This window comes from Callithrix jacchus, chromosome 12 (assembly GCF_049354715.1).
Source record: "Callithrix jacchus isolate 240 chromosome 12, calJac240_pri, whole genome shotgun sequence".
Taxonomy (NCBI): Eukaryota; Metazoa; Chordata; class Mammalia; order Primates; family Cebidae; genus Callithrix; species Callithrix jacchus.
Window position 1 is genome coordinate 53,163,271 of NC_133513.1, and position 27,535 is coordinate 53,190,805.

At 41.2% G+C, this 27,535-nt stretch overlaps 1 protein-coding gene across 47 annotated transcripts in view; it reads left to right on the plus strand.

The window, feature by feature from the left end:
* The window catches only part of KCNMA1 (potassium calcium-activated channel subfamily M alpha 1), a 767,226-nt gene that overhangs the window by 614,105 nt on the left and 125,586 nt on the right, over positions 1–27,535 (plus strand). For 15 of the 47 annotated variants that reach the window (XM_078345502.1, XM_078345505.1, XM_078345506.1 and 12 more), the window contains 2 exons: positions 6,760–6,846; positions 13,919–13,995. In XM_078345502.1, coding sequence (XP_078201628.1) covers positions 6,760–6,846; positions 13,919–13,995 — 164 coding nt within the window. Of the gene's footprint in view, positions 1–47; positions 60–6,759; positions 6,847–13,918; positions 13,996–24,213; positions 24,388–27,535 lie in introns of all 47 variants that reach the window. The other 32 variants (XM_035266161.3, XM_054242917.2, XM_054242918.2 and 29 more) reach the window with 3 other exon arrangements.

Sequence of the window (27,535 nt, forward strand, 5' to 3'; positions counted from 1 at the left end):
TATTATCAAATTGTTTGATTTTAAATTCTTTTCTTGTCGTTTTGCAGAAGCCGAAAGCGGTATGCTCTTCGTTAACTTTTCTTCCAACCTCCACCCTCTATCTTCACTCCTAACCACAGGACTAACCATTTGCCAAGAATTCAAGAAGAGAGAGATTATATATATGTATATATAATCTCATTCCCTTGTCCGGTGTATATATATCATATATATATGAGTGTGTATGTGTGTGTATATATATGTATATATGTATATACACACACACCCCTCTCCAACTAGAGTGCATAAATTGGAAGTAGCCTATTTCTGTTCTTGTTTGATTTGTTGGTTCTTTTGGATGACGCACTAACTTCTTTGCAGGAAACCTAAAAAAAGGAAAGGCACACTCCTGTTTTCAGTCATGGCACTAATAATGGGAACAAATACTACTAAAGCTGAAAAAGAGGACACTTCTCTCCTGCCCTTTGTGTCTCTTTCTGTATTGTCCTGATGTGTCTTGGTGTCCATTGGACTCTGGTGCCATTTTTGTCTACATACCACATCCACATTCCCAGTGACCTCCTCCTCCCTGTGTCGAGTTTCTGGTCTATAGAGCAGAGTTCGTGTCCTTTTATCCACAAACCAGAGACCAAGCCCTTTCACTTCGATTTTTGCCTTACATTTATTTTGGTGATAACAGTTTGCATATTTTGTTCCTCAGGCAGTGCTCCATATAGACTTTAGAACACTGCTATTAAATTGCCAGATTATCACACTTGATTTACTGAGTTAGTATTGTTTATTGAGACAAACTCATGGCTTTTTTTTTTAATCATAATGTGTTTTGGGGCATATTTCTTAATATGAAGTTTCTCAATTTTCGCCATGTGATTTCACCCTGTTTTGCTGCTGTTTTACATTGCATGAAGCATGACTAAATCATCATCAATGGCATTTAAAAAAAACTTTTGGGTTATTAGTCCTGGCATAGCTTTTCAATAATGTGTTCTCCAAGACAATATTGTTGAAAACATACTATTGAGATGCCTACTTGTTCATCTTTTCAAGAGTTACTTTTCTCTGTGATTGTAATCACTATCATGTGTTTGTGTTTGCAATTGTGTGTGTGTGGGTATTTGTGTATTTGTCTGGATCTCTGTCCAAAGTCCAATTCGTCTGTGATTGTTTGAGTACATGTGAACCAATGGAGGTGGCTTCCTGTCAGTTTGGTATTAATGATGTGATCCAGCTGCAAGAAGTTACTGCAACACTTTGCATCTTAAAGGTCCACAGTGTTTGCACCTCTGCTGTTGGCTTTCGGCCTTTGAGTCCTTTTATCTTGTGGTGAAGGCATGTTGTGATGTAGGCATGACTTGTCCTAAATATATCAGAAAATGATTTGGCTTGCTCCCAGAACCAAATCCAGTGTTATCCTTTTTAGATTACCTCTCTCTTCCCCATCCCATATGGCTGATATTTTCTGTATGTGCAAAATACATTTGAAAATGCCATTTTCAAAGTTACTGAGATGGATGCAGGCTAAGTAAGTCCTCACCAATATTGCTGGTGGACCACAGTGGCAGTTATTTGAGTCAGAGCAACTGGGAGCAATCTTTATCATGCTGTCTGTGTGTAAGTGAACTGGGCTTAAGTATCTTGACTTATGAAATACACAACTGTGTCTCCAACGGTATTCTAAAGTAAAAGTGTGTGTGTCTAGTTGGGTGGGACTCCAGCAGCCTATATATTAAAGCCTAGAAAAAATGAAAAGTTTCAGAAAAGTGATAAGATTTGAGATGTGGGGTTTCTCCGAGCTGTGCCTGTACATGGCCTACAAACTACAAATGCAGTCATACTCCCTGAGAGGGGACACAATTGGTTCAAACAAAGTTCCAACTCAGAATCATTGTATACAAACTTGTGTGATCAAAGAAGCCTCCTCTCAATGGCATGATTCATCTGGGCATAGCATGAACGGAAACCCTAAATGGTTCTTATTTGCTTGCTTTAGTTAATGAAGTCCCATTAGCTTACTAGGCACAAATGTAATTACCATGTTATTAAGTACAAACTGTGTTCTCATATGAGTCATGCTATTTTTTAAAAATTGCCTGAGGAATGGTACATTACACCTACCAAAAATGGAAGGGAGAGGAGAGAAATATGTATCCATCATATTTACCCATAATAGATAGAAGTTTCCTTAAAGAGTATCTGTTTCAGTTGAATTACCAATCATTGATTGTCTTCAGACACAGGAAACAAGTTTACACTGATGGAAGGCAAACCTAGATGTCTTCCCATTATGCACAAGTGGTGGAGAAAGGAATACATCACCTTCCTCCACCAAGCTGCAGTCTTCCAACCTGACCAGTGTTTAGTGAGAGATTGAGAGATACCCAATGAAATGTGATACAACTTGAGACATGGTACTCCTCTTATGGAGGAACCTGATAGAGACATTTCCCCGTGGGACTGAGCCCTGCTAGCCAATTCTATGTAGATGTGTTTTATGTTTAGGAACACATATTTCTCTTTGAAGTTTTGCTTTCAATGTTGAAATCAATTGCTCCAACTTCACAAGTGGCACGCTGTTTACATATTGGGATATTTACATATTCCTACTTAACGCATCTGAGAGATTGCTCGTTCATTGGCTGATCCCCTAGCCCTAGCAGAGGTGTGGTCACTCCTTTGATTGGCCTGACTGATGAGAATTGCAGCTTGTTCTTTGAAAGAAAACTGTGACTTTCTTTCCACTTATTTATGAAGAAAAGGAAAATTCTTGGAACTGAGGCTTAAAAACTTATCTTTTTTAAAAAATTTATTTATTCAACAAATAGTTGAAATGTGCCTGTTGCATGCAAGGCTCATAGCCTGGTACTCCAAGAAATTCAAAAGTAAACAATACCATCATGTTTTATACCCCTCTACTTAACCGTGGGTTCCTTACAGAAAATACGTTATTTCACCATGTTGGCCAGGCTGTACTTGAACTCCTTACCTTGTGGTTGAGGCAGGAGAATTGCTTCAACCCGGGAGGCGAAGGTTGCAGTGAGCTGAGATCGCGCCACCGCACTCCAGCCTGGGCAACAGAGCACGACTCCGTCTCGGGAAAAACAAAAACAAAACGAATTTGCTCCATATAGGAAGTGAGTAAACAAAGAATAAGTCGAGATGTAAAACTATTCTAAGAGCAAAAGAAACAGAGAGAGCAAGTATCCTTGAAGAAGGGACCACACCAGCCCTGTGCTTCCAGCTGTCACTGGATGTTTTCTGCTGAAACCAGTAAGGTCAAAGAAGAAAGGATAATTTATATGTTCCTTGAAATGAAAGAAAGTCCACCTCTGCCAAGATGTCCTTGTTGGAATTCTGTCAATGGATATATGGGCTTTTTCTTTTGGAGATTTTCATGATTCTTCACATGACACATGTTGAAGTTTATCTCTGATAAGCTAATGAATTACATCAAGTTGGACCCAGAGAACTGATTTAGAGTGGCGCACAGGGAGGGATAATTTTGGCAACCATTAGAACAAAACAAACTTAACACTGGATACTCTCCTAAAGAGATCAGAGATCCTTGGAAAAATATATGTATTCCTATTAGGAGAACAATAACACATTCTAAAGATAGTAGGCAAAAGGGGGAGAAAGTTATGGCTATCTAGAGTCCTTATATTTTTATATTTTGAAGAAGAGGGGGATAGCATTTTATTTAACCTTTCTATATTTGGAATGTGTATAGAAGAATTAATGTCTAAAATATCAAAAAATAAAAACAAAAACAACCAGTAATGTAGTTCCTAGTGCTTCAGCACCAAGAGCATCTTTTCCTATCGAGATTTCTTTCTTTCATTATTTCAAGGGCTGGGTCCATTCTTTAGATTCCCACCTAGAAGGCTGCCTTAGCCTTAGCTCAGTATCTGCAAATGGTGCTGCCTCACACCTCACATGGGGAAGATTTAAACCCCCTCACCACCCCTGTCCACATAGGAAACAAGAGGGCATCCTGGAATCCACATGGTCTGCGAGGTAACTAGAGATGCTTTTGGTTCCTTACACAATCAGCTATAGATTTAAGAAACAGACGATACTTCACTATGCAGACAGAAGTCAGTCTAAATTAGCCCATCACCAGATATTCACCCATTTTACAGATGAGAAGCGTAAGGCTTACCTGCATTTACAAAGCCAGGACCCAAAGAGCTGAGACCTGATTCACGTGCCTGAGCACTTAACCAACATCAGGAGCAAACCTGGGACACCAAAGTGCTTTACACCAGAGCCCCAAATCTTTCTTCTCTGCCTCACTAACTGGACTAAAGCAAACTCAAAATATGTAATAAATTATCTTAACCTGCTCTCTCTATAATGCCAATTCTAAATGTTCACTGTAGGCCTATTCTCCAATTCTTGTTCATTGTTGATAAAGAATAATGTAGCACATAATGTGAAAAAAGGAAACAGCATTCTATATGATGCTTTTTTTTTCATATATGTTACCAAGATGTTGATGTGGGTCAGATTTTTCCTTTTGAGTCCTGTTGTTCAAATCATGATAGGACTTTTTTCCATTCAGAAATTTTTCTTGCATTTTTACATGAATGCATGTCAAAATGTAGGCTTTTGTAGCTTTAAGGAACTAGCTCCCTTAGGCTCCAGAAGTGCGTGGAATTTTTTGTGTATGTCCGTATACATTATTCTGGAGTGTACAGTTCTTTATCCTATAACTTCATCTCATTAATGAGCAAGGTAGTTTGATAAGGAGCCTGTATTATATTCCATGGGGTCAGGTAGAGAAAATTTCTGATAACTTTGTTGAAAATGAAATACACTTTGGATTTTTTTTTGGTAAGAATTAAAGGAGCAATAACCCACATGCATTGAGTCTTCTATACATTATCTCACTTAATTTTCTGAACAAAGACTATCGTTACCATTATCCACCTACTATAGGTAAGAAAATTGAGTTCTAGGGAGATTTAATAACGGCCCAAAGTCCAACAGCTATTAAGTGGTAGTGCAGGAATTTGGACCCAAATTCTGATTGCAGAGCCGGGACATGTAAAAACTGCCTTGCAGGAAAGGCGGTAAGAAGATGTGCAAAATTTAGAATACTGCCTTTCTAAAGCATCATATTGAATTGGCTTTGAAAAATAGATTCATCTAAACTGTATGTTCTCTGACACTTCACCCTCCTGATTGCATGAAGTCAGAGAGCTCGTTATACACATGTGAAGAGTTGGCGGAGGGGTGATTAGGAGGTGCCTATGGAGAGCTGCTGCTCAGCGCAGGTCGTGCTGTTAGTGTGGACTGCTGCTCTCTGATTTGGGAGGAATCGCATTGCTGCCTGTGGTTGTAGGGCAGAACAGTCAAATCTTCATAGCCTTTTGCTATTATTGAGTGTTAATAGTAGCCGTGACACAAATACAGTTTCCTCCTGTCATGTCTTGTTATAGGTAATGGTAGATGTTCTTGTGACCACAGACAATTATTTTGCAATAATAGTCTGCTCAGTGGTCTCCCAACCAGGTGAACAAAGGTTCAACTGGGTCCTTCCTGTATGACTACAGACATGTCACTTTGTTGATCACAACACTTTTCTGGAATGGCTTACTGGTAGAAAAAAAGATTACACGATGGTAATTATCATCCTTTATATTTTGATTGTTTGGGGTAGCTGAGAACTTCCTTTAGACTGATTCCAAATATCTATTACATTATTAAGCAACATCGTTTCAGAACAAGGAATACCTCTGTTGTGTCTGTTGCTTCACTCAGAGTCCCTAAGTTCAGTATTCATTAAGCCTAAATTCTCTTCTCAGTCTCTGCATAAGACATTCTTGTTTTCTGCTTTTGATCTGCAGAAAAGTAAACTTGTTTGTTTCATCCATTTATTAGATTAGGATATGTTTGTCTCTTCTGTGAGTCCAAGCACAATGTGGTCAGTGAATCTATTTACACCACTTTGAAATAGGACAGTGTATATTTAGGTTCCAACTTCTCTGTAGGGCAAGTTTTCTTTAGGGGTGGTTTGCATTTGTTTTCTCAATTTGCCTCAATTAGGACATGCTAGACACACATCTTATTCAAACACCCTGTATGTTTTTGTATACAGCAGACTGGAATCATTAAGTATATCCAACTGCTGACTTTAAAAAAAAAAAACTGTTTGGGTAAATTCAGTTCTTCCTATAAAGGCTGTACATGGAATCAATTTCCATATCCTTATCAGTGTCATGAAGATGTTCAGTTTGCTTCCACATTGGTTATGGGTGTCTTGTACCATTCCCTGGGGTAATATGTGATGTGTGTACATGTATGTTTATGTATACATATAGGGGTCCCATTAATCCTCTGTCATCTAATGGAAAACTGGTATAGCAGTAGCTTCATCAGGCCAATAATGCTTCCATGTTGATCACTAGTAGCAGTTTTAAAAGGAATTTATCCTGATGGACTTTGCTTCCAATCATATGCCCATGATGTCAGCTAGACTGCCCCATTATATAAACCTGGCCCTAAAACCTTGATTTGCTTTGATTTCCTCAACTGGCAGCATGCCAACCTGGGAATTAAGCAGTAATGCTTAATGATGGCATTATCCAACTAAATGTGTGGGGCAGTGGACATCGGGCTTTGGACAAAAACCTTTGGGGAAAGCACTAGACTAGTGGGCCCCCTATAAACACAACAGTATGGTGTAGCCTCAAGCTTTTTATTCAGAACATGACCTCACAAATGTGTCTTCTCTGTTTGTTTGTTTTTACTGAGCAGTATATTAATTAATCCTGGAAATCATCTTAAGATCCAAGAAGGTACTTTAGGATTTTTCATCGCAAGTGATGCCAAAGAAGTTAAAAGGTAAGAATTTATTTTCATCTGGCTTTCTTTCTGGCCCAACTGTAGACCCCTTGACCCACAGAAGTAGGCAGACTTCCATAACCGCGAAACTCCCTAACATGTCTATGGGCATCAATTGGTGTAATAAAAACTTCCATGGACTCCTGTTCATGTAGTCAATTCCATACCTTTGAATGACAATAATAAAATTTTAGAACTAGGGAGCCTAGTTACCTCCTCAATTATTTTATGGGGGAGAAAATGGGGGCTCAGAGAATTGAATGACTACTCAAGGTCATCCTGATTTCTGATGACCTAGAATAACATAACAAGACAGTTGGCTCCTTGTTGAGTGCTCTTTGTATTATATGAGAAATTATACTTGAGAATTATCAGTTTTCTACTCTCCCTGCCAAGTAGAATTTCAAAAGGTTTGGATAAATTTCAGATGGAATGTGAAACTGGCTCTATTTCTATTTGTGGCCTCCTGGGTAAGTGGCTGAAGTTGTCAGCTTCAATTGTCATGCCACTGTAGGTGCAGCACAGGATTTCATCGGCCAGCATGTGTCTTGACATTTTTATTTGTATCCTTAAACCTGTTTAAGCAGCCTAGAAATTCACAGGGCCCTTTGTAGCACAACATGGATTATTGTTGTATTTGGTTCTATCCTATGAACTTGAAGAAATTTTTTAGCAGAAAATGTGATGCAAATGGTCAGACACGTCATTCAGTTCAACGATAACATTCTATAAAATATTTTAAATACATTATTAATTGTGAAGTTTTATCATTATTTATATAAGCCTGTTGTCTTCATTGAATGAGTTCCTAGTCAAAGCCAGGACTGTGCTAAGTGTGCTACATTCTTTATTGCTGCTCCTTAAAGTAACCCTGGAAGGTAAGTCTTCTTAAACACTCAGAGCTTTGGTTTCCTCATCTGTCAATCAAAATAAGTGATTTGTCCAAGGCCATGAGGTACAGAAGTAAGTGGCAGAGCCCAGATTGAAACTGGTCTTTCCTTTTCTAAAATCCACTCTCTTTATGGTCAATTTAATAATACTAACACATTCTTACCTGGGAGGGTTTATTACATGCCAGCAGTATTCTAGGTACTAAGTTCTCTGTATCTAAAACTCATTATCTCACAGCAACCCCATGAGATAGGTAGCATTACTATTTCCCACTTTATATATGAGGAAACTGAGGTACAACTGGGCTAACTAACTTGCCCAAGGCCACATTGCCAGTGAATAATAAAGCCAGGAAGTTTGATTCCAGAGCTTGCACTCTTAATTATTTGCCTAGGGTGAACCTGACATGCTGAGCACAGAATGATGACATGTGACTACAGATACTTATGGTCCTCTTCCTCCCTACTCGCTCTAGCAAACTAAGCTATACTGGCCACAGAAGCTTTCAGGAAAAAGAAAATATGGGCTGATGGAAGGAAAAAGAATTCTTAAAACTGAGCTCTCCAATAACTTAAATTTACTTCTGCAATTTGGGGAAAGATGGCCATGATTCAGTTGTTGGAGAAAAATATCTCCCTACTCAGTTCATGGAATCTCCCTGTTCTCCAAGTGTATCCTGAGAACTGGGTATACCTGAGAAGGGAAATTAGGGTGAATGAGATTGAACCCTCTTTCCCTGCTCTGGTCAGGTCTCCTGGAGAAGAAGCCTGTGCCCTTGCCCAGATTGTGAGACACAAAAGCTTGAAACAGCATCTCAGCACCAAGTACAGGAGGCTGGGGAGCACAGGAGCACTATATATCATGTATACCTCCCAGATAGCAAATATAACATGAAACTCCCATTTGTGTAATTCTATTTCCTATTGCATCTCTCACTAATGAATGTCACAAATACCAGGCCGTCCAAAAAACAAATTACCTCCTATATTAGGGAGTGCAATATGTCTCATTTCAGTGCTTTATGGTATTCACAAATACATGCTGACACAATCAGCTACAACACCAGCCTGTAATTTTCCATGGTGTGTGATGTGTCAGAGCAAACGCTGTCAGTTAGGGGATTTCAAATAGATGAAGACTGCAGAAAACCACAGAAAGGACATTGGAGATTTGGATGAAACTACACAAATTTTGTACAAATGGAAAAGTGGATTATGATGATCTAGTCTTTAGTTTGTACCCTCCACTGCAAAAAAAAGCAACAAAAGAAGTTAATGATTTTTAGCTCATAGAAACCTTCAGATGCAGTGTTTTAGAAAATGATGAGTGAAACCATCCCACTGCAGTCTTAAGAAGGTCACTTGAGGATGGACGTTTGGGCACTTGCTCTTTCCTCCTTGCCACCAAATATTTTCCTTTTTAAATAACCTTGGAACATATCCTTTAATATAGGAGTCACAAAACAGTGGCTCAGTGACTCAATTTGGCTTGCACATATGATTCTTTTGAGTCACAAGTTTAAAAAATAAATGAGTTGCCAAGGTGAAAAAAAGTTATGAGCTTTTATATAAAAATCCTTATTATTGGTTTCTCTTGAAAAAATTGGCAGACCCAACGATACTGGGAAGCATTCTCAAACTCACTCATTAATTCACCCATCAAATGTCTGTAAGTCATTTACATTTAGAAGGCTCTATACAAGGCACCAGGGAAACAGTGGTGAAAAATGGGGAGAAGTCCCAACTCTCACAGGGCTCACATTCTAGACAGGAAATGATTACAGTATTTTTTAAATTAATGGTAAAAGAATTAATGCAACTGGGTCACTGATTTGGGTTATAAGTGAAAGCTTCTCAGAGGTGATGGCATTTGAGCAGAGATTGAGATGAAGGGAAAGAATCCATCAGGCAGGAATCAGGTGGGAAGAGGAGATGGGCTGGGAAGAAGTTAATTGTGGCTAGGAACCCCAAGAAGGAAAGTGTGGCTAGAGAATAGTTATGGGGAGATTGGTGTGAGATGAGGTTAGAGAGAGGCAGAGGCTGACTGACTCCTAAGGTACTTTATAAAGAGGTTGGATATGTTATAAAATGGAAGTCATAGATGGCTTTAAGCTGATTTGATGTATATTTTTTTTTGAAAAGGTCATTCTTCCTGCATTGTAGAGAATGAGAGGAATGGGGCAGGAGAGGAGGTGAGAGACTCACTGCCTACTGCATAGTTTAGGTGAGGGATGATGGCAGCTCAGACTGACAGCAGAATGGACAGCTCAGACTGACAGCTGACAAGGAAAATGGGGTAGATCCTGAGGAGCAGGAAAGACTCCTGAACAGCCACCTCAGCCTCCCAAAGTGCTGGGGTTACATGTGTCAGACACCACACCCAAACAAGAGAAGTGGGTCTCATTCAGACCATATTTTAGAGAGTGTGCGGGACTCACTCATAAATTGGATGGAAGTGAGGGAAAAAAGAAAGATGAAGGCTAGAGTCAAGGCTTAAATTGTGTTTATCTTAACCAAGATGAGGGATACTAGAGAAGTAGCAAGTTTTGGCTAGTAGGAAGTTAAGCATTCTCTCTGGGCTATATTAGGTAGGAGATGTGAATTAAATGTACACACAGGGATATCATAAGGGCAGTTGGACCTTAGAGTCTGGAGTTCTGGGGATAAGTGTGGACTGGAGATGAAAATTTAAATGTGGGTGCTGTTTCTTGTCCTGGCAAGAAACAGGTGACACACTTAAAAAAGGAGGAGAGTTTCATGAAGAGACCGTATAAAGTTGTGGGCAAATAGTTAAGGAAAACCAACAAGGGATGGCTAAGCACTCCAGAGCCGGCAAGAAAGGGGATCTGCAGGGTCAAGGGGAAGGAGGGCTATCAGGAGCTGGAAAGAGAGAGGCTGTTCCGTGCCACTCGATGGACCTGGTGAGGAGGGTCCCCAGGGAGTCAAGGTGGTGATGTCATCTCTCCCCACCCTCCAGTCTCCTGATGACTCCTCCCACTGGACATGCAGACCAAGAAACCAGAGGACAAGGAGATCACACAGGCCAGCCTTGAAGGACACAAAGCTGGTCTCCTGATTTTGCATGAGGCACAATCATCAGCTGAAGGCTGCTTATGGGAGAGGTACAGTGAGCTGGAGCAAGTGGAGAGGAGAGGAGAAAGAGCTGTTTTGGAGTGTGAGAAAAGAAGCACAGGAGAATGGGGTAGATCCTGAGAAGTAGGAAAGGCTCCCGGAATCCACCAGCTGTGGGTTTAAAGTGAGGTCAGCATGTTTTCTTCCCCAGCAAAACTCGGTAGCTCAGGTGCAGGTGTGCAGCAGGGAGTGGCTTTGTGAGGTGAGCATGATAGAGGCAGAAATGGGTGGGAAAGAGAATGGTGCTTGCAAAGAAATGTCACTTGGCAAAGGTCAGCTAGAGCTGAGACACTCTGCCCACTGTGGCTCACCTCGGACACCCCCCGGCCCTGGCCTCATTTTACTCATTAACCTTACTTACCTGGCCCTGGAGGACGTTATGCTTAGTGAAATAAGCCTGGCATGGAAAGGCAAACATCACATAGTCTTACTTACATGTGGAACCTACAGGAATTAAACTTATAGAAGCAGAAAATGGAATGGTGTTTGCCAGGAGCTGGGAGTCAGAGGGATTGGGGAAATGTCCACCAAAAACATGAAATTTCAGTTAGACAGTTGGAATAAGTTCAAGAAATCTATTGTTCAGTGTGGTGACTGTAGTTAAAAATGAATTGTATACCTGAAAATTGCAAAGACAGGTTTTTTTTGGTTTTGTTTTGTTTTGTTTGTTTTTGAGACAGTATCTCACTCTATCGCCCAGGCTCCCAGGCTGTAGTGCAATGGCACAATCTCAGCTCACTGCAAACTCTGCCTCCTGGGTTCAACTGATTCTCCTGCCTCAGCCTCCTGAGTAGCTGGGATTACAGATGCATGCCACCATGCCCTACTAGTTTTTGTATTTTTAGTAGAGACGGGGTTTCACCATCTTGGCCAGGCTGGTCTTGAACTCTTGACCTCATGATCCATCCACCTCGGCTTCCCAAAGTGCTGGGATTACATGTATCAGACACCACACTCAACCAAGACAGTAGATTTTAAGTGCTGGTACCACAAAAGGTGAAAAGTATGTGAAATAATGTATATATCAAGTAATGTTAATTAGCTTGATTCAGCTATTCCACATTGTATACAAATTTCAATATGTTGAATACTGCATATATATACAATTATTGTTTGTCAATTAAAAACTAACAATTATTAAAAAGAATCCAACCTTAGTTCATGAAGTAAGCACACTTTATCTTTTCACAAGTCTATTCAGGCTCATCATCATTTCATCATCTCTTTAGTATAGACCTTTGGCTCTGATGCCAGGCATGTGAATTCAGTCTCGGCTTCGGTACTCTCAGTGGTTTGGCCTTGGGCAGGTCACTTAACTTCTCTGTGCTTTAGTTTCCTTACCTGTAAAACAGAAATAATAATGATACTTCCTTCAAAGGGTTGTTTGAGGATCAAATACATTTAATGCTTATACAATACTTAGAACTGCACCTGACTTGTAGTCTGTGCTGTGTAAATGTTAGCTATGTGATTGTTACCATCATTATCATTATGTGTTAAGAGCACCAAAGAGGGAGAGAAAATGGCCAAAGGAAGTGGAGGCAGGTTACTTTCCCCAACTTGGATGCTTTCTCCTTTCCCGTTCTTCCTGTGTCAAGGTAGATTGATTGGGTTCTTAGCCACATTGCCTCTCAAGGTCAACAGTCAGGTAGGATTTATTTTTCTCTTTATTTTTTTGTGACATAGATGACAGCTGGCATTTAAAGAAATAGTGGAGAGGTTGCTAGGATAGAGCAAGCATTAGACTTGGATTCAGAAGTCCTGGGTCTGGCTGAGCCCTAGCATGGAATGACTGGGCAGTCCATGACAACCTCCTTAGTTCACAGATGAGGACACTGAGTCCCAGAGATTTTGGCTTCAAGATCTTCAAGACCTCATGTGGGTCCAAAAGTCTTAAAATTGGTTTCCAGTGGGTGCCAATTATAAATCCAAGTCTTGTGAAAACATAAAAAGGAACCTAGGAATCAAATGGTCAAGAATTGTGTTTATTTCTGCAGCCCTGGTCAAGAAAAGGCCATGTTTATAGCTGGCATTCAAACCCCTGTTTGGAGTGGTAAAGGCACCAAGCCAGGGATTTTGTTAGTTCTTGGATCCAGAAGGCTGTACGGTTGTTCCAGTGAATTTTATCACCTCCCCAGTACTGAAAGGGCACAGGCCTCTGGTGCTGTTTTAGGCACTGTGATTTCAAATAGTGCTTGAATGGTCTTTTTTCTTATCCAGAATATCTTTGCCACAGCCAACGCCCTGTGGAATCACCTATAGACATTTAAGTCAGATTAGGGGATTTTCTTTTTGATTGCTTCATCTCATTCTCTTCCTACCCACCTGTTCCTTCAATAACCTCTACTCAACCCCTTCCAGTGGTCAGCTGAGCTTTGCCCCACGGTGAGAAGAAAATCCTCATTTAGTGCATGCTCAGGGCTGGATAGCATGGGAATTGGTCCAGCCAGCTTTGGAGTAAAATAAGTTATGAACCTACAGAGGAGGTTTGACAGAGGAACCCACTGACTCATGTCTTTCATTTTTCCCTCCCTGCCCTCCTCAACTCTCCCTCACTTCAGCTGACAAGAAAAGGTGCTTTCAGAGTGACAAGGTTGATATTTTTATTTGACTGAGAAAACAACACACTTCTGCCCCCTCTAATATATATCTGACCAGACTGTGGGACTTTTGGTGTTGCATCTAACTTCCCCACCAAGGGCCCAGGGCTCATTCCCCATGTGTTCCCACGAGTAGCATCAAAGGCTGTTTTCAAAAATGAGAGACGAGTGAGCAGACGCAGTGTGTCACATCAGCAACTTTTTTCCCAGTTTCTTTGCAAATGGAAGTTTATGAAAAGGAGCACTAACTCAAATCACAGCATCCTATGTTTGAAATAAATGGTCTTGCAACAAACATTTCCGTCTACAAATGTCTAAACCTTTCAAAAGATGAAAGGAAATTAATTCTGGCGTGTTTCATTAATTTGGCACCACCATGGAGGAAATGTGGGACTCATTTCATTTGGGTGGATTATGAAACGTGTCAGTTTTTCCATTCTCTTTCTCCAGGGCATTTTTTTACTGCAAGGCCTGTCATGATGACATCACAGATCCCAAAAGAATAAAAAAATGTGGCTGCAAACGGCGTAAGTAATGCTTCTCTCCCCGTCCCCTCCCTCTCATTCCTATTCCCCAAATTCCTTTTCCTTCCCTTTCCTTATTAGAGAAACACTAAACATCAAGAGTTTTCTTGAATATGTTTATGTTTCACCCAGAAGTTTAAAGAAATAGGAAATAAATACCTGTCCTCACTTTGTTAGAGCAGGGGATGAAAAATCACCACCGTCAACACCTGGGAATGAACCCCGAGCCTAGTCCCTGCTTCTTCACCCTACAGGTGACTCACTAGGTGCGTCTAGTCTAACAGAGACAAGTACGATGAATAATAAGGAGGAGAATTAAGCCATAGAGAACAAAGTGTTTTTGTATAGTGATTTCCAGTGGATTGGGGACCCCCGACTACATAGGGTTGAGAGAGAAACTCAATCTGAGGACTTGATCTCCAAAGTGGGAGTTGGCTGTTTCCATTTGGAATTCCTGCCAGTTTTAATACCACAGGCTAAAGTTTGCAACTGTGATACCTTCAGACTGCCCCCAAGAAATGAACTTTCCATTGTCAAAGGGCTTACATTGCCATCATCCCAAAGGTCGACCTCAATCACCATTGCTCTTTGGGGTAGACTGGACCCAGCTCAGTTGTTTCTGGTATATCCTGTATCAAGTCCCTTCTAAAGCAGTTTTCTGCTGGGGCCTCTTGAGAAAAATAGGGTAAGTCCAGAATGTGGAATTGTGGGCTCCTGAGATACCAGGACTTAAGTGGCCTTTGCTTTGAGAAGGTTGTGCCTTTTGCAGTAATTATGCTGTATCGTCTAATAGAAATCGTTCTCAACCCTTGAAAAACAACAAAAAATAGTGGTGCCATCCTTCCTATGGTGAGTTAGTGTTTTAAAAGCTACTTGTGATCATTGCTTTGATTCTCACCCAAACCCCATGTAATTGGCAGGAGGTGTTATTAATCCCATTTTACAAAAAGAAGCAACTAAGCTTCCAAGTTTGAGAGGATGAGATTGCAGACAGTCACACAGCCAACATACAGGGATTTGGGCATACCCGAAGGCTTCTCTTGATTCTCCGGGTGCTTTCACAATTTTTTCAGGAGGGAGAGGAAAGATGGGCAGTCTTAGGTCTGATGAGTAAGAACAATTATGAAAGATCACTCCATAAAATACTTTTTCATAAGCAGAAGTCAGACAGAAGAGGCGTGCCACTGAAGGAAGGACCATTTTCACTGTATTCCTAGAGGGGGGTTCAGAAAATGTAGAACCAGTCATCTATAAATATCCCTCAGCTGGAGCATAAGGAAGTTCCTCAGTGCATGGAGAAAATTCCACTGGGGTGCACTGTTGGTCTAGAGAAATTTCTGCAGAAATTCCCTCAGGATGGGGCAGCTTAGGCCCATGGGTTTTCTCCCCTACTTTCCACTGACTTAACACACCTGGTCCCCTTTCCCCAGACTCTTACCAAGATGAGTGTTTATTGATGTCTCAAAACAAGAGCCTCTAATTTCTTGGTACCTAAGAATTCCCTGATTCTGACAACCTACCAAGGAAAGCATCTAAGAGAGAACAAGGCATAGAACAAACCTCACTCCCCATTCAACCCCCATAGAATCCATGAATCAGAAGACTTTCTTCACCAGGCAGTCCATCCCAGCCATGCTCAGTTGGTTGCAGACAGAGTGACACAGCAGAGTTGACCAGACATCTCCTAGATCATTTCAATTAGAAGGTACACAACAGTCTGAGGGTTGAGGTAAAGATACTCAAGTAGTGAGGGGTTGGGAAAGGGAGGAAAGTGAGGCTAATAACCCATGACAGAATATTTGCCAGACCGTCATTCCACAGAATATCAAGGAGATAGCAAGACTGTGATTCACATATTGGTTGACTGTTCACATATTTTTGAGTATCTTCTTGGTTTGAGGTGCTATTTTTGGTTCCAGGAATGGAGTGGTGAACAAGGTAAATTCCCTGCCCTCCTGAAACCTTCACTCCAGTGAATGGAGACAAACCATGATCATGTAAATAAATTCAGAGACAGCCAGTGCTAAGAAGAGAGAAGAGACTGCTTGAGGGTTGAGGAATACTGCAGTGGTGCTCCTTTATAGCTTGGAAGGTCAGGAAGCTCTCAGTCAGGGGTGATTTCAGGAAGGCCAAGACACAATCCAGGTAGGGAGAAGAGCAAAGGCCCAGATCAGGAGTCAGGAATGAGTTTGTAGTGTTTGAAGGATGGAAGAAAGGCCAGTGGCATTGGGAAGATAATAGTATGAGATGAGATTAGAGAGGGAAGGTGGTGCCACGGTAAGAAGTGTGGGTTTTAGTCCTATATTAGGAAGCCTTTGGAAGATTTTAAGTGGGGAAATATCATCATTAGTTCTTAGTTTAAAAGATGTCGGTGGTGTTTGGATGGAGAGCATTCTCGGGAGGAAAGAATAGAAGTGGAAGGATGAAGTGAGACCTTCTCTGACTCTTGCTCTGACATTGGAATGTCCCTCATAGGACACCATAGTGGAACACAGCAGACTAAATTATCCCTAGAAACAAGAAATAAGGATTTGGCCTCTAGGCTATTTTTCCACCTTGGTTCCAGACAAGTAAACAGCGGCCGACCTTAGCTTCATCCTGGAGAGAGAGGCACATAATTGTTTAAAATAATTTTATTCTCTTCATTTCCCTTAAAGTTGGTGAAGCTAGTACTGTATGTAATCTCCCATGTGCACTGCACCAATTGCTGCAAAAGGCTTGCCTCTACAAAGCCACGCCAGTGTGACAGGGGCCTCGCTTCCTTCTCTGTACATCCTCTTTCCTCCTCCCCCAACCTCGGCTTCTTCATCTCACAAAGGCCCTCGGCTATGTGACAATCAGAATTGCCCAAATATTGTTCTTCTTAATTAAAAGGCCATAGAACAGAGGGCAGGATGCGGATGTGTGCGCGGGGTGAGGGGGTGATTAGAATAAAATGAATGATTGAAAATAAACCTCCCCATGTAAGTCAGGCAAGTGAGGAAATTGGAGAAGATACATTTTGGTTGCAAAGAAACTTTAATTAGAAGAAACTAGGATTATTAATAACACACTGGGGGGACTCCCATGCCTTCAAACAGGCATTACTTATTTGCCTAAGTTGGAGAAGACAGCTGACCCACATACTCATCTGTCCAAACCTGTTAGTCGAAGGAATTAATAATTCACCCTGGAATGATAGATTCCGTGAGGGCAGAGCTCATGAGGATCACTGGCCCTTCCCCACAGCTTCCTAACCCTTCTTCCCCAACCCAGTCTTCCCTTCACTTCCACCTCAACCTTCCCATTTCACTTTCATTCAGTAACCGTCAACATTTCACATCATCTCATCCGGAGAAATATCAGGTGCGGACATTCCATTTCTGGAAATCCTGTGATTGTATAGCTTAACGTTTGCATTTCTTTCCATTTCTTCATAGCTCTCTATCAAGGAAAAGAGTCAAATTCAGCTGTTTGGCCAAGGAGCAAGTTCTCAGGGTCTACTATTTACCCATTTTCTTTTTCTGTATAATAAACCTTGTCTAATGATTTACATTTCTTCCCCCAGCCTCTAAAAGTTTGCCAAAGTGTGGACTCCTAGGGGACAAGTCATGTCTACTTTGATGTGTTAGAAGGAATTTTCTTTGACTTCAAATCATTGACATATCTTTGATTTATTTTTTTTCTCTTTGCTGCCTTGGAATACGGCCCCTACTCTATTTTAACTGCACACTGGTAGTGATATATTGTGAGTAAAACGGGTTCCCAGCAGCCCGGAGTCCAGTTCCCCCTGTCTTTCTCTAGAAGAGATACTCTTCTAATTTTCTGTATAGTTTTAGTTTCCTTTTTACTTTTGGTATTTATGTTGCATGTAGCAGTGACATCATGCCACAACTCCTTCATCTCCTAATGCTGTCTACAGAGTACCCTGGAGCCGGAGAGTCCACAGGGAGCCTGCTCTCCATCCATCCACCCCAGTTCCCAGGCTCTGGTCAGCTTCGGGCACTGTCTTATTTTTCCATTTGAAAATAAGACCTTGACAACAGTGTGTTTCTCTTGAAGGCCTTGTCTCAGGACTTTTAAGGGACACTGATTAGACTGAAGTAATTACCACTGTAGCTCTAGATGCTTCATCAGCTGGGGTAATTGTCATGCTTGCCTTTGATAAATTAGACTTGGTCTCCTTTGCTATTAAGCTTGAATTCCTTTCCTAAAGGAAACACATTTGCCGCATATATATTCCCATGTGTCATACGTATATGTATACACAATACGTACCATGATGTAAAAATGCATATTTTTACATATAAGAGTAGAGAGATTCCATAGAGTGATGTATTTATTGCAGTATATGCCTCTCTGGATGAGAACTGCTTGCTAGATAATTAATTGATTACTCAGCTTTGGGACTCTAAGTATCTCAATTGTCTTACTGGAGACAAGTATTTGCACAGTGGTAATTATTTCCTGCAGTCTATGAAGTTCTCTTGCTTTACAATAAAGTTTTTCTTTTAGTCAGTACTCAGTAGGATACACCCAGTTCCTTTATGAGTGTTAGTCAGACATCTTGGAAGATACATTTACCTGTTTAAGGCAGAAAAGCTGACTGAGGTGAACATTCCATTTCAGCAATGAGCTATGTCTAAGTCTGAACAAGTCAATGTAAGTGTCTGAGCCTCTGACTTACTCAAGGAATAGGATGCCCTCTCACTCAACAAAATGTGGCCATTGAGGAGGAGCTTTTAAGGCCAGTATTGAGCTTTGGGTCTTCAGTCATGTTTTTAAGACTCTACTGAAAAGAAGACCCAGTCTGTGGCACAGTTCAGTCCAATGACTCTGGAATTTGGAGAAGATGTTTCAAATTCAGTCCTCTCATTCCTTTGCAGAAAAAGAGGCAAGTTGATCGTCTGATTTGGGTTAATCATCAGTGTTTGCATGGTATAGATTGCTCACTTTAAAAGCAAAACACAGTGATGATCTTCTTCAATTCAATGCGCAGTCTTGCCAAAATTGACTCTGTGGCTTTCTTCATTGACAGAATCTTTTAACACACAACTTGAGGGCATGGCCCACTTTCACACCTGTAGAGTTGCCTACTAAATTGAACGCTCCTTCAGAATTGGAGAGAAACATGATGTCAATCAACCAACAACTCTAGTGCCAAATACTTCTGCCTTCCTCAGCCACAATATGGTCATTGGGGGCAGAATCAACTGGCCCAGCGTGCTCTGTGCTGCCACCATTAACTAGCTTTTTCTTTCTCCTCTGTTTTTGGAAAACCACCTGGAAGACCTTCCTTCTTACTCCAGAAGGTAATGGGAGGATTTTTGCTAAGTGAAGATGTCGATCCTCATTTATAGGACTTGAAAGAAGATTCTCTGATTCTCCGTGCCACATCAAAGGCTTCACCTTAAATCCTGGTGGACTTTTTCTTCCATGGATTTTTATATTAGTAATGTTATTTGCTTCAGAGCACATGAAGAGTAGCTCCAGGGTTTATGCTTGGAAATAATCCCTCCTTCATTGGACTGACTTTGAAAGTGAGGTTGTGACCTGAAAAGTATCTATTAATTGCATGGCAGATGTTTTTTTTTCTTCCATCCCAGTCTTCCCTTGAATTTACTCCATTTGAAATATAAAATATTTTTCCCCAGCAGTTGGAAAACTCCACCTGGGCTCCTCAATCCAGCACTGCTTTTTCCTGCCCCTTCCAATCCGTCCTGAAAATTAAGATTCTGCAATTGGAAATTGGCTGACAATTTGGTTGCTGATGCAGGAGGCAGATGGTGCTGAGGATAGGATGGAATTCAATTCTTCCTTGCATTCCAGGCTTGGCTCAGAAAGGCCAGCCAGCAGAGAACCTGAGTTTGACAGCCGATTATCCATTTGACTCCAGGAAAGAGCAGGAACTGAGCTGCCTCTTCAGCAGCCCCTTTCCAACAGGTTTCTGGTTTCATTCTCACAGCAGCCTTTGAGAATATAGGAAAAATTGTCCAAGAACACCTCTGAGAAATCTTTTTGTTTTAAACGCTCAGGAGTAAACATAGTTTTGATGATGTCCATTAGGAAAATACTTTTATCTCTGTAAATAGTACTAGGAAGTCATAATGGAAATATTGGTTGGATATCCACTTCACTGTGGTGAAGAAAAGCACATAAAAGCTTTTTCTCAAATTATGAAACTTCTAGGACCTAGGTCTTTGGGGAAGGTGAGACCCAGGGTCAAATTCTTAGCAACCACATAACCTCATGGACTCTGTGCCCTGGTCCAATAACAAGAACCTTATGATGTGGCCAGAGGGTAAACTAAGTCCCTAGAGCCTTGTATTTCTGCTTTCCTAGAGTTAAGCTTGCCTATGGGGACAATTAATTGAGCAAGAAGTTTCAAGAGCCCTAAGATGGAATGACAAGTAGCTTCCGTGTTCACACTTGCAGAGACACACTCTTGTCTGCTCCCAGTCTGAGGAAGCTGCAGCAGGGCTTTAAGGAGACCCTGTCTATTGCCACTGAAATAGTCCTGTGCTGGCTGTGGCTGCAGACCCTAGGCTCATCTCCTAGGACCTCTCACCCGTTCATTTCCCCTACCCCTAATCATCTGCTGTGGATCGTGAGAAGCCATTGAATTGAAATGATACTGCACATATTTCAATTCTTAGAGACAGCAGGGTCCTCTTTCTGCTCCTTTTGGAGAAAGGCTAGTTTCAATTCTGTGAACTAGCTGCTCTTCCACATCGATCCACTAGATGTCCTCATAGATCTACTTTGTATTACCATTGACTTCCTGGGGAAAACCTTGTCTGAGAATTGGGATTTGGGAAGGGAACAATGGGTGACTATGTAAGAAAGAAAATGAGCAAACACCAAAGGAGAGAAGATGTTTTGTGTTGCCAGGGGGTAAATAAGAAACTTACTTCTGTTTTAAATAAATCCTGAAACTTTCAAAGTTGCACTTTGAGACCTAACCTTGGGAACTTAAAGTGGTACTCTTTGTATTTAAAATTAACCTTCTAACCTAAATCAGCTCTAGAAAAGGAAACAATCATTGAGGAATGGAAACAAAACATCAGTGGTTCTGAATATCCATGACTCACTGAAACAAAACTGAAGGATTAGGAAGCTGGAGAGAGATGAGGGGTGGTAATTTCCAAATTAGGAGGTCCACGACTTAATTTAGATATAATTTAGTTTTACAACTTGAGAGTATAATTTTACAGAGAGAGTGTTCAATTCTTCTGGAACATCTACCACTAGGGAGACAACTCCTGATCAGCTTTTAGTTAAAGAGCTTTTTCATGATTTGTATAATGGCCCAGAGGAGATTTCTTCCTGGCCAGTACTCATCCTTCAAGCCCGATGAATCAATCACTCCACCAGATGGGAGGTCTTACTTTTTAAGAAAGTGGACCCAGAAGTCTCTAGGTGAAGACACCTGACAGGGAGTCAATGGAAATGGACTATGCCAGCAGTAGCAAAAAAGAGCTACCCTCCCAGTTGGTGGCACCTTGATCTAGACATTCTGATTCATGAAGGTTTGTCAACGCGTGGGGCTCATTCGTTTTTAGCTGTTTCTGTCTTGTCTTTGAGCCTCTCATTGATCATTCTTGCTGATTTTTTTTTGTGTGTGTGGTGGTACTTGTTTGTCTTTTGAGATTTATATTTTGCATTTGGTGTGAGTGTAAAAATGACTGGGAAGGAATGACGAGTAATAGCATGTTTTCTTTTTTATGCATATGCTGCTTTCGAATGTGACTGCTTATAATTAACAGTTAATCTTCTTATAGCAAATGGTTTTTTGCTGCTTCGATGACCAGTTTCAGCCTGTTCCTGCATGCTAACAATAAGAAATTTTAGAACAATGCATGGTCACCAGAAATAACAGTTGCAAACAGTCCCTGAGAGCCACTGGTTTGTCGCTGTGTTTCCTCCTGAACTTATATCAAGTAGGAAGTTTACATCACCTATTCTGATCCATTTGCCTCTGAAAAAAATAGTTTCAAAGTTATTTCATCCCCATCATCCCTCCCCTTATCCTTATAGATGGTATATTTTATAAGATCTTTCTTTCCCCATAAATGTGTCAGATTCTATTATTGTATATAAACCCAAAATGGCACTATGGAAATGAAAACCAGGGACTGTTGCTAATGAGAAGCATAGCATTCCAGAGTTTGATGGGCTTCTCTTCTGCTACAGCATTTGATTAAAAAAATTGTTTTTCAAAACGATTTATCTATGGTGAAACAAAAAATCATTCTTGTTTTCCTCTTCTGTATAAATAACAAATCAATATTTCCAGTAAAAGAACTAAGAAGGAGAAAACAAGGGAATGTTTTCAGGTTGTATGCCAGATCCAGATGCATTTAAGATAAATTTATCTTCATAACTTTAATTGAAGACTTTTTTCCCTTTCTCGACTTTAGCCATTGCTGTTTGTTTGGGATGTCTGGGCATTCACACCATGCCTTCTAAATTCCTCTGATTCAAATGCTATAGTGGAACTTTTTTTTTTTTTTTTTTTTGTAAAAGCTAAAGCTCAAAGGAATGATATACCACCATTGAACAGGGCTGGGGCTGCATGATGATCTGAACAACAGACTAGCTAGGACACTAAAAGAACATGTCACTAAAAATGTGAGACAAGTTTACAAGAATGGAGTTGCTGCTGAAGAGATCTCTCATTCATCTCCCCCAGTGCCTGTTCTTCACAATCATAACGTTACCCTTGCTTGACAAATATACTGTATGGCAAGTCATAAAGGTCTTAGAACAGGACTTGACCCATTTGAGAGATTTAAACCCCTCTTCCTGGTGACTGTAACATTCAAAGAGGGCAAAACCACAAGCCATATTTTAAAATAAGAGCGCAACCATTCTCTACAAAGAAAAAGAAAGAGGCGGGGGGAAGCGACTTTTCAAAATGGAAGGTGTGGATGCAGGAAAAACACCTCCTCAGTTTAGTTTCACTGTTTGGCGGTCGTGCTTAGAATAAATGTGAATTCTCCCACCTTGTGAGAGAAGCAGGCCAGTTCATGCTAAGTGATACGCAAACATGTTTGCCTGTTGTAGCATCAAAATGAGGTACAAAAACCTTCTCTTGTACTGAAATATAAATTGGCTTGAATGGCAAAGGAGAAGGGCATTGGAAACTACAATGCTAACTTCCAGCAACTTTTATAGGTTACCACTCAGTTTGGATCCCCAGGCAGTGCAGAACCTACCATACCAGCTTTAGAAGAGCTATCAATGCTGCATGCAAATTGCGTTAAGATATTTCACATGAAACCTATTCTTTGATTTCATGTTCTGTCATTTTTAATTGATTTTGGCCAGTATTTTCTGTATATGTAAAAAAAAAGAATATCATTACCCACTAGCCTGATGCTTTCTGAATTTCTGTGGGGTGGGGAGAGAAAGGCAGATGCGATCTTCAGATCCTCTCAGCTTTAAGCAGAAAAATATACCCATAAGTAGCTAAATGGATTCCAATAGAGCAACATCTCATATGCTTTTGGTGATTTCTTATTTGTGAGCTGCCTTTAATGTCAAATCTGCAACATTAGTCTTGAGTAGCTGCATTTCTTATATGGACAGATTTGGATATTTGTTCTGTCAAGAGTAAATTTAAATTCCTGTAGCCATCATGTAAACTCACTCTTAGGAAGTTCAGCAAAGGCATCCTCAGATTCTATATTAACACGTAATCGTTTCCCATCTAATTTGATGAAAGCTTGTCCCAGCCTCTGCCTAATGCCCAGAAATGGATGGAAATTAGAAAGCCTGCATATTAGATGTTTTTGCATCTTTCAAAAACCATTTATTGTGCCAAATAAGCAATTAATTTAATTGATTGGCAGTGTGTATATTTTGTCCTCCTGTATTAATCGTATCAGGGGAAAAGTGTTGTTACATTTTTTGCTGTCTGTAATTTGCTCTTCTTCCCATTCAAGAGCCTGAGTGTATTCAGCCATGCCCTTTTCCTGTGGTCACCGCTTTACTTAGGGAAGAAAAATCATGTGCAACAGCCTTGGGGAACGATAAAGGCAATTTATATTTTCGCTGCTTTTTTGATGTACAACCAAACTGTTACCAACAATCACTCTGCATTTTTTTCTGGGTCAAGACTGTTAAAGTGAACTAAGACCTGTGTTAAATCCCTTCAGCTCCCTTCCAGCTGCCTTGCTGTGTGTGACCTTGCCATTAACTGCCGCTCTTCCTCTCCTCCATCCAACCACACGGTTATAGCCAAGATGTCCATCTACAAGAGAATGAGACGGGCATGTTGTTTTGATTGCGGACGTTCTGAGCGTGACTGCTCGTGCATGTCAGGCCGTGTGCGTGGTAACGTGGACACCCTTGAGAGAGCCTTCCCACTTTCTTCTGTCTCTGTTAATGATTGCTCCACCAGTTTCCGTGCCTGTAAGTTTAACCTCGACACACGCCATTCCGTGTTTGTGCTGTCTGTGGTATCATCCCCGTCTTGTGCTGTGCCCTGTGGTTGTGAGTCAGTCGGGCTGATGTCTTCTTCTCAGTGTGAATTCTTGTGTGGTGACATGTTACCCCAGCTGCCTGTGTCTCTGTGGACGTGCTGAGGAAGGACTCCCTTCTGATTTTCTTAACTCGTGCTTCTCGTAATAGCCTGCAGGACTGTGATATTACCGCCTGGTGATATCTTTCCTCTCTCTCCTTTAAATAAATATAAATGGAAATTAAAGTGACAGCATATCACCTACTGTATTAATACAGAGATATGTGGAAGTGTACATCTTAATATTTTGGGAATGGCTGTAAATTGAATTGTATCAAAGGGAGGAAGGAAAAGGTGTAGAGAGAACAAGCCAGCGCTAGCATTAAATTGCTTTTAGTGAGCTTAGATAGTTTATTAGATCGTTCCCAAAATGCAACAGAGTTTTGATGCAGATGGGTGTGTATATATATATATATATATATATATATATGTAATTTTTTTTTCTTTTTACTGTGTCTGTCTAACCTGTGCCTCATTCCTCCAGTGCCAGATTTTGTCTTTTGTTCTGGGAAAGAGTATTCTGTGTCTGTCAGCCTGCATGGGCTGGTGGATTCCAGAGCTTTTTCTCAGAAAGATGACTGTTTTAAAGGACTGCTTTATTAATCTCTTTTATTTGTCCAACAGTATAGTCCTTGTATAACTAAGGTGTCTTGTAGCAATTGTGATTCCAAATACCAACAAAAAATGTCAGTCAGAAACCTCTGTGATTTCTCTGAGTCCATGGCAAAGGCCTCTGATGTCAATCTTCTTTCTATCCACAAGCTCAGAGATGTTAAAGGACCTGTCGAGGTTATGCAGCTAGTAGCTGGCAAGGCTGAGATGTGCCAGTTTCCTGAGACCTCCCTTATCCTTCCCTTCACCATAGACTCTGCTGTTTTACTGATGCGATTTATCAGTGAAGTTCCTGGAAGTGCCAGTTTGAGACCCTGGGACTGTGGGTCTTGGTCCAAGGGCAGAAGAGGCTGTGCTTCCACTGCAGGGCTTTACCTGAAGTATAACTGTAACTGTGTTTTCACATTTTGGTAGCATAGAAGGTAGGAGATGGTTCTCGTTTCTTCACTTCATCCTTTCCTCTTTAAAGCACCCAACACATTGATTGCTAACCTCTTGCTGTCTGTCCTCTTACCTTTCAAGTGCTCAGAGCTGGTTGAGCTAAACTTTCCCCAGCAGGGGTAGGTGTACACTGACGACAGGCGGAAGAAGACCATCGAGCTCTTAAGCATTTATTCCCATGGAAAATGAACTGGCTTGACTCCCCTGTGCCAGTGTTGAGGCTGGTTTCAGTGTAGTGCATCTGCGTGGCAGGTATCCATGAAGCCTCTAGGGTTGAGAGAGCTGGGACTTCACTGTGTGCCATGCCGGGTGCTGATGTTTGGGCCTGAAGTTCAAGTGGGAAGCACGATCTGTGAATCGAGCTGTATTAGAGGTATTTGGAAAGTTTTGATCTAGGACCGGAGAGTCATCCTCTCTGATTCACAATTTCCTGTTCCTCCAGAGCAGTGCCAAGGGACAGGATTCACTTCAAAGTAATACCTAAAGGAGGTTGCATTGAGAGGGAATGTGGACTGCCACATGGGCCTAAAATCTTGGAAAGGTTTTTAAAATCCTTGGATGCTGCCATATGAATCCTTATCACTTTATTCGTCCCTTAAGAGCTCTTCGTGGTTTATATGCCACTACAGGGAACTCATCTGTCTACTATGTGCAGTAAGACACCAAGTTCAAAGACAGGTGCTGGGGAGGAAGAGCAGAGGAGGGCCTGAGGTGGCACAATTTGGTCACCTCCTTTTGATTGATGGTGGGGAAAGTAACCATAAGTCACCCGGGTTACCCTCTGCCTAGTGAGCAACTTCTGTTCTTGAATAATCACGAGGCTCTAAAACCTTGGCCTAGATTCAGTGGAGAGAAGAAAGGAGCCACTCTGGCTCTGAGCTAGGGCCCCGTGGACATGTCCTGGCACTGGCCAACAATACCAATCACAGCAAACTCTTATGTCCCCCGCATAGACCCCATGGTGCCCAGAGTGTATAATTTTCATTATATCCAAGAGAAACCGTAATTAGAGGGATTTCTCAGCTGTGCAACTTAATCCAAGCATTGACGGCGGCCAGGGAGAAGAAAAACTTGGGGTGGGATTGTCCCATCCTCTAAGAAACAGTCTGTGAGTGGCATGTTGTCCCTCCTGTGCCTCCAAAATCAGCCCCCACCAGGGAACACGTGGAGCTCTGGGCTGCATGTTGAAGCCTTAAGTGGTATTGACAGCTCAGGGGGCGGTTTGCCTTCTCTGTTTCATCAGTCACCCTGCCGTCACCACTCCATCAGACAAAAGCAGATTTCATCCATCCCTGTGTGAGACCACTCACCTTTGACCATTATTAATAAGTTAGAAAAAGCCTTTCCAATTTGAGCCCCTTCTTGGGCCCACATAAGACCTTCTTCTCCAATTAAAAAAATGTCTGTCTCCACATGAAATTCCACTGGCAGCGCTCCAATAGCGATCCCCAGGCATCCCTCACTGGTAGTGGAGTTGGGTGGTGCCCATTTGACAGAGCAAGTTGACTCAAGAGCAGCAGTGAGAGTGGGCTTTTCATTAAATATGAACAGATGTGAAATGTAGAGGGTTTGACAATTAGAAATGGCAGGAGAAGGGCCCTTGAATCAAAGTGAGGTCAGATGGGTGGATCAGATTACTTCTCTTACATTCTTTAGTTGTTCTGAAAATCATTTTGAATTAGTGTCAGCAGAGCCATGATGGGTTTTGCCCTTTGTCTTTTATGCGAGGGCTGTATTGTTTCCCAAGACACTCATTAAAGGTCATTATACTATTACGGAGCTGCTTTGGTCGCAGTTTCCCATTTGAACCAGTGTGCTTTGGAGACTGCCTAATTCATTTCTCTCTTGCCTTTCGTCTCCCTCTTTACTAATATTTTTTTTCTGTAAGGGGAAAGATTTCCGTTTTCAAGGGATGTTAAATTGAAACACAAAGTCTCATTATGTGTTTTCTGAAGTGGGAAGAGAAGTAGCTGGTTCCCAGAGGAA